At 48.3% G+C, this 7,125-nt stretch overlaps 1 protein-coding gene across 1 annotated transcript; it reads left to right on the top strand.

Annotated features, from left to right (window-relative positions):
- Positions 1-2,245: 2,245 nt before the first annotated feature.
- Positions 2,246-6,898, top strand: RGS16 (regulator of G protein signaling 16). The gene is made up of 5 exons (XM_080925199.1): positions 2,246-2,363; positions 2,736-2,846; positions 3,455-3,516; positions 3,796-3,962; positions 5,270-6,898. The coding sequence occupies exons 1-5, from the start codon at positions 2,320-2,322 to the stop codon at positions 5,489-5,491; spliced, it is 606 nt and encodes a 201-aa protein (XP_080781325.1). The 5' UTR covers positions 2,246-2,319; the 3' UTR covers positions 5,492-6,898.
- Positions 6,899-7,125: the final 227 nt, after the last annotated feature.

The raw sequence follows: 7,125 nt of genomic DNA, 5'->3' as shown, positions 1-7,125 counted from the left end.
CTGCTCTTCCCCCAATGGCTCTTCACTATATAAGTCAGGCATTTTGGTCTCCTCCTCCTCTTTTTCTCTCTGTCTTTCTCTGTCTCTCTCTGTCTCTGTTTGTCTGTCTGTCTGTCTGTCTGTCTGTCTGTCTCTCTCTCTCTCTCTGTGTGTGTGTGTGTCTGTACATGAACATTCTCAAGTGCCCTTTCTCTGTCCTCCCCACCCTGTTCCTTATGGTGACTCCCCTGACCTCAATCTTTGGGGCCAGTGAACTCACCTGGAGAGTGGCTTCCCAATAAACCTGCCTTTAAGATAATCTAATCTGGCTAGAATTGGCTTGTTTCACTGGCAGAGAAATAAGCTATCACCACACTGTGTTTTAACTTTGGGCTCTATTGTTCTAACCCCTTCAACAACTATTAGCTCACAGGCTTCCCGTCCTGCTCTCTCTCTTTCTCCCTCTTTCTTTCACCTTTTCAGCCTTTTAGGTGAGTTCTCTTGGGTCAAAACTTCTTCTTTGTCTTTCTTTTCTCTTGTCTATTTCCCCCTTATCCTTTTTGCTGAGGATCAAACCCAAGGCATGCTGGACCAGCAGTCCACACTGAACCGCATCTCCAAGCCTCCTTCCTCCCCTCCTTCCCTCTTTCCTTTTCTCCCTTCTCCTTTCCTTTCCTGACCTTTTACTTCACAGAGCATAGAGCAGGCCTTACTGCTGAAGAGACCCCTATGAGATGGAACTCTGTATTCTAAAAGGCATAGAATGTCACTTTCCTTCTTTCCACTCTACCTGTTAGGTGAAGCTGAAAAGCAGTAGAGTGCCGATTACACGCTAAGCTTTGTTCCAAGCACCTTGTATGTAGATGTGTGTACTTTGGCATGCCACCCAAATCCCCTTTCCTGGCTACCATCAGTGGTATGGTTTCTGTTATAGGCTTTGAGCGTTGCTCTTGACAGAGTCATCTCCTGGAGCCAGGCTAGGCATCTCAGCACAGCAGAGTCCAATAAACAGTTAATGCTAAGGCCTGCTCAGTTCAGAAGTAGGCATTTTTAGAGGTCCAACACAACTCTAGAACATCCTTGAGAACCCTCTGGGGATGGGAGTGGGGGTGGGGTCTCTCCTGAAATGGTGAGACATCCCTTCTGAGAACTCTCCCTAGCATGCATTCTCCCTGCAGAATGTTCCCTGGGGAAACCCAGCCAACCGAAAACTTCTTTAATCTCCAGCACACCTTATGAAATGAGTTTAGAGCTGTCTAAACCCGAAACACTAAGAAATGGAAGCATTTGGAAAGATGAAGTCTCAAAGGTCTCTCACAATTATACAGCAGAGACGTGATCTGAAACTCAGTAAATGTCAACCCTTAACTTCACCTGCTGCTTCTTAGTAGCAATCTCAAAGGGAGCTATGAAGGCCAGCAGGGAAGACTATGGTGCCTTTAAGGGAGGGTGAGGAGCTGAACTCTTGTTTAGCCTCAGGATCACTTACCACAGTTACAGAGCTGTTTCTGTTGCTCCAATGGGAGCAACATGGTAAATTCAAAGCTGAGGTGAAGCACAAAGACATATCCTTAACTAGAGAGGAGACCAATTAAGTGTTTTTTTAAGCATCATTGCAAACTTTTCTGCACAAATAATTGTGTTAAGTAAATGTTTTCTCACATGCCTGCTGATCTGAGCCAAGTCTCTAGTTTTCTGATCCTCTGATCCTTCATCTAAAAGAGGAGGTAATGACTGTGGGGTGAATAGAGTCACCTTCGGGAGTCTATGAAATGGTACCTGTTCTGACCTGAGAGAGCTCAGAATAATGTGATGTACTTTTTCTTGGAATGCACCCCGTACGCCTGTCATCCGTGAACTCTTCACCCCTACAAAACCCCTCCAGTCACTTTTGATTTGATTTCCTGCTTTTACTAGAGGTCGGCGGGGTTGTTTGTTTGTTGGTTGGTTGGTTTTTGTTTTGTTTTTGTTTTTCCCTGGCAAGCTGTGGGCGTGTGTCTGGTCTTCAAGCCTTCCTCTTCTCCTGGCACCTCGAGGGGTGCGGACAAGCCCCGTGCGCTCCAGAGGAGGCACTGGGGGCTGCCAGTCGTGCCCCACCCCATCTGGCTCCTTGTCCCGTCTCCTCCCTCGAAACTCTCAGCCCCACTCTCTTATTGGTTGGCGAAGCTCGGCCCCGCCCCACCCCACGGGGATAAAAGCCTTAGTAGCCACCCGCCTGGCGCGTGCGTCTGTGCGGACCCAATCTGCACTGTTAGGTGTTTGCTACAGCCTCGTTTTCACCTCTTCGCTCTTCGTTCAGCCACCGTCCTCACCACGACGTGTTGTCCGGCGCCCGCAACTATGTGCCGCACCCTGGCTACCTTCCCCAACACCTGCCTGGAGAGGTAAGAGAATTTCTTTTAGCAGTTCCGACGACAAAGTCCCGAATCCACCAACCTGCAGGTTTGGGAACGCGGGGAAACGGGGACAGCGAGGCAGGACTGCAGTGTCATAAAGACCCCAAAGTGTTAAGAGCTATCAGGGCATAGCCCAAGTGCTTTTTGTAGCCTAGAACTTGAAGACGCCAGTGAGAGAAGCGCTTACGGCCTTCAGAATGGTTGAGTGTCCCCAGGTTTCTTGGGATTGAACTTTGGGTGGTGGAGTTAGCTCTTGTGGGATGACCCTTCCTCCCACCCCTCCCCCCTCACCGCCACCCCAAACTTCTCTGTGCTGGCAGAGCAAACAGAATCCTTACATGCTGATGTTTTTTCTTTCAGAGCCAAAGAGTTCAAGACGCGGCTGGGGATCTTTCTTCATAAAGCAGAGCTGAGCTCCGATACTGGGGTTATTAGCAAGTTCGAGTGGGCCAGTAAGCATAGCAAAGAGAGGTAAGTCCCATTGTCTCTCCAGCTCAGGGGCTCTAGAGGGGAGGAGGCCCGAGAGGGAGGGAAAACAGGAGCGGACATCCTAGGTGTCCCTAAGCCTCCCTGGAGATTTTAGTGAGACTTGGAGATTTAGTGAGTGTTGTGGCTCTGGAGTCCCATTGTGGAGGTGATAGAGTTCTGCCAACCCCAGCAGATGTCTGCGAGCTGGACATGGACTTCGGTTTATCTGAAGATGTCCTAACACTCGCGAATACAGGGCTAGGAACAAGGTCTGCATCAGTTTAGTGAGCACCTTGCCTGGAAGCCTCTTTTTAATCGAACACCAGGTATTATGCTAGGCTTTGGGTTTGTAGGTAGATAGGCTCTCCCAGCCTCGTGAGTCACTAGAGAGGTGTGCAAACCCAAATTGAGAATCTTGGGAATAGAGTCAATCTGGTTACAGATCAGTGGGTGTTAGAGATACTGGCTGAGGACTAAAGGATTCCTGGCAACGGTTGCTAGATGCCCAGGTGCCCCTTATATAACTCACTGCTTCTTTTGTGGGAGTTTGAGAGGTTAGTATTGACAGTTGATTTTTTAAAAAAATTAAAATTTCTGCCCTCTCCCCCCAGAAGCTTCTCAGAAGATGTATTGGGATGGAGAGAGTCTTTTGATTTGCTGCTGAACAGTAAAAGTAAGTAGGACCCTGTTGTCTGTCTGTGAAAGGCACGTGTGTGCTCATGTGCTTGGAGCTTGTCCAGCGTTGCTTGAAAAACACTGGGCTAAGTAATAGTAGTAGTAATAATAACCCCGGGTCCCCTGTGCCAGCCTCTGTTCGGAACACAAAGGCAGAGCCTTGTTCAGGAAAATTGCATTCTAAAAATAGAGCCATTAACGACAATTGCTGTCTTTTCATCTTTTCTTCCCAACTGCCCCCTAGTCTGACCTGTCTCCTTTCTCCTCTTACCACCAGATGGAGTGGCAGCCTTCCACGCCTTCCTAAAGACGGAGTTCAGCGAGGAGAACCTGGAGTTCTGGCTGGCCTGTGAGGAGTTCAAGAAGATCAGATCAGCCACCAAACTGGCCTCCAGGGCCCACCACATCTTTGATGAGTACATTCGAAGTGAAGCCCCCAAGGAGGTCAGTATCCCGGCACTAGCCGTAAGTCCTCCAGACCCTGTCTGCCTCTTCCCAACGGAGAGCCATGGTCCTGAGGGAAGGGTTTGCAGTACAGCAGTCATCATGGTTACAGAAGGGCAGGGGGTCAGTGGCCGGACAGTAAGCTTTGCGGCATGGGGCAGCAAGGTTTATTTATTTATTTATTTTTGTCTTCTCTCCATACCTACATTTGTAATTTAGTTATGCTTTTTTAAAAACCTCAGTGCATGAACTGGAGGAACAAAAGAATCTGGGTAGCAAGAGGACTCTTAACCATGTCCACCCTTAGGAAACTTTGTTTCTTTTCAGTTCAGCCTTCCCTTCTAGAAGTGTATTCACAGTAGCAGTGGCGCCACCTTGTGACACACCTGAGCAATGCTGTGTTTTTTGTATCTTTTGGCTGCTTCTGTTAAGTTCACATTACTCTATAAGGATTTAATAAATATTACTTGTGTGCAAGAAAGTTTTATTATCTTAGAGTATGTAGCAACGAAAAATTTCTAATGAAACTGTATTCTAACAAATAGAAGATGCCAGTAACCAATTCAGTATAAGCCAGGGATATAAACAAAGCACATAGTAGGACTTAGGGGGTTGGGGAAAGAGCACACAAGGCTAAGAGTTGTGCCGATCGAGAGAAGGAAGGACATCCTTCCTGCCACAGGAAACGGGGACAGATGAGGTCATACACATGGCTGATGGCCAGATATGGTCATTCTAGCTTTTCTTTTGAATGACATAGAGAGGAAACTAAGGTATAGCAGCTGTAAGGACAGACAGATAGCCAGTGGGAGTGAGGGAAGGAAAGCCAAAGAATTAGTGCACAGATCCAGAGCAAAGGTGATGACTAGAGCCAGCAGAGGAGCTATGCTTCAGGCTTTGCATAAGAAGCCTCATGTTAATCTTGAGAGATCAGAGAAGCAGCTCCTGGGTCTGATGTGGGAACCGTCCAAAGCTGAAAAGCTGACAAGTGGGGCTGGAGAGATGGCTCAGTGGTTAAGAGCACTTCCTGCTCTTACAGAGGACATAGGTCACTCCACACATACATTTAGAATTCCTATATTTCGTCACCAGAATGGTAGCTCACAACCTCCTTTAGTTCCAGTGTTGGGGATGCAAAACCTTCCTCAGGCCTCTAGAGGCTCTACACATAAATGGTACACACGCACATGCAGACACATACATATACATACAGAATGTGTGTGTATGTATGTTTATGTTTATATGAAGGACAATTCCTTCTTTCCACTCCACACCACTCACGTTTGTGGTTGCCTTGTTTCTCACAGGTGAACATAGATCACGAGACACGAGAACTGACCAAGACAAACCTACAGGCCATCAGTCCCAGTTGCTTTGACGTGGCTCAGGGGAAAGCCCGCACCTTGATGGAGAAGGACTCTTATCCACGCTTCCTCAAGTCACCCACTTACCGAGACCTGACTGCCCAAGCCTCGGCCACCTCCACCTCTGTATCCAGCAGCAGCCCAGCTGAGCCTTCACACACTTGAGCCTCCACAGCAACCAAGAAGCCGGCAGGAAGAGAGGTGGAGTCACCCATCCCTGAAGCAGCTGCCCTGTGTGGGAGGCAGGTCCTGCGCAGCAAGTGCAAGAGGATAGTGAAGGGACAGATGGACATCCCTGCAGCTTTAACGTGAAGAACTCCCTCTCCTCCAGATACTGTGGTGGGCCCAGTGTAGGAGACACTCCTCATTTCCAGGACCCATGTCCAAGGGCTGACAACGAGGCTATGTGGGATGCTCTGGGGAAGGGTGGTCCAGCACTTACGTCATTTCTACCAGGACATACCCAAAGGAATGCTGGGATGGTTGGGAACCGTAAGAACAGGAGCCAGAGCAGCATGGTAGCTATTTAGGTGCCATACAGTTGGCTTTGGTCTCACCTTGATTTTCTCATTCCTGGACTGGGCCTAGAATACTGATTCTTGCCCCAGATGAGATTTCTATACCTCAAAACCTGGCCTGTGAGCCCCTTTCCAGGTCAATAAAGAGCCCTACAAAAGAAGCCATTTTGCTAATGTGACCCTAGACTGGGTGATCCCGGTGGTCTTCTGTAGATGACCCCTGACCTCACATTTGCAGCAGGGTTTGCTTGTGAGCAGGGGTGACTGAGAAGCCTTACTGGGCCTTGCGCCTCCTTGGAAGATGAAGTCGAAGGAGGGCGTGGGAGGAAGGAGGCTTCAAGCCCAGGGCCAGCACTCATGTCCAGCAATGAAGCAAGGGAGAGAAGTCATTGAAAAATCCATCTGTAGGAGGAGCTCAAAAGACTAGTTGAAATCAAGTCAGTTATTTTTGTAGGTGTGAAAATGGGGGAAAGATGCCCTCTACCCCAAACCCTGGTAGAAGGGGAGCCTTCTGCTTCTTTCCTGTTGACATGAGATGCCCACTGTAGTTAGGGGAGAAGTCAGTCAGGGACCAATTCAGCTCTGGGGCAGAAGTTAGAAAGTGTAGCCAAGGGAGTGTTGGAGGTTGGGGAGTGGTGCTTTGAAGAATAGGGCTGGGGGAAATCAACCTGCCTATCACCTCTGAGTCTTACTGAATGAACATTCCAAGTTGGGACTTCCAGCACCAGGGATCAAGATGGCTGTGGAGACCTAGGTTGCCAACATTGTTCTCTCTGCACTTGAGGCTTCTGTGGGAGGAAATTCTTTTAAGTATAATACATTGTTTTGTTCTGTTGTGCCGATTGTCTGAGCTGCTATTGTTATTTATTGTTATTTGTTTACCTGTACTGAAGAAACTCAGCGGGAGCTGCTGCCTGATTGTGCCTCCTCCATACCAGACTCTACCTCTGCAAGCCTTGGGAACCACTGAGGGCTGTCAGGGGAACTCCCTACTGTGTTAATATTTATTTATTGTTAACAAAGGGAGCTGGGTTCCTTTATCAGCAGTGTATGCAATCCCTGTTTTGCTGTTTGAGCATGTTATATTCTTGTAAAAAAAAAAAAAAAGAAAATAAAACTAAAAAAGAATATCCCATTTCCAAAGACCATTTTGTCGATACGAGGGTCCAGGGGAGTATGAAGAGCCTGGGGTGTGACAGAGCTCTGGAGAGTCTGTGGGGTGGGGTACAGGATGGGGTGGGTGGCTGAAGGCACACGGGGTAGAGCTGGGTTTGAAAGGCT

This window comes from Micromys minutus (genome assembly GCF_963924665.1).
Source record: "Micromys minutus genome assembly, chromosome: 1".
Lineage (NCBI taxonomy): Eukaryota > Metazoa > Chordata > Mammalia > Rodentia > Muridae > Micromys > Micromys minutus.
This window is presented reverse-complemented; position numbering and strand designations above follow the sequence as displayed.

Coding starts and splice junctions, on each gene's coding strand:
- RGS16 (XM_080925199.1), top strand. CDS start 2,320: ATGTGCCGCACCCTGGCTACCTTCCCCAACACCTGCCTGGAGAG. Junction 2,364..2,735: donor CCCAACACCTGCCTGGAGAG/GTAAGAGAATTT, acceptor TTTTTCTTTCAG/AGCCAAAGAGTTCAAGACGC. Junction 3,517..3,795: donor TTTGCTGCTGAACAGTAAAA/GTAAGTAGGACC, acceptor TCTTACCACCAG/ATGGAGTGGCAGCCTTCCAC.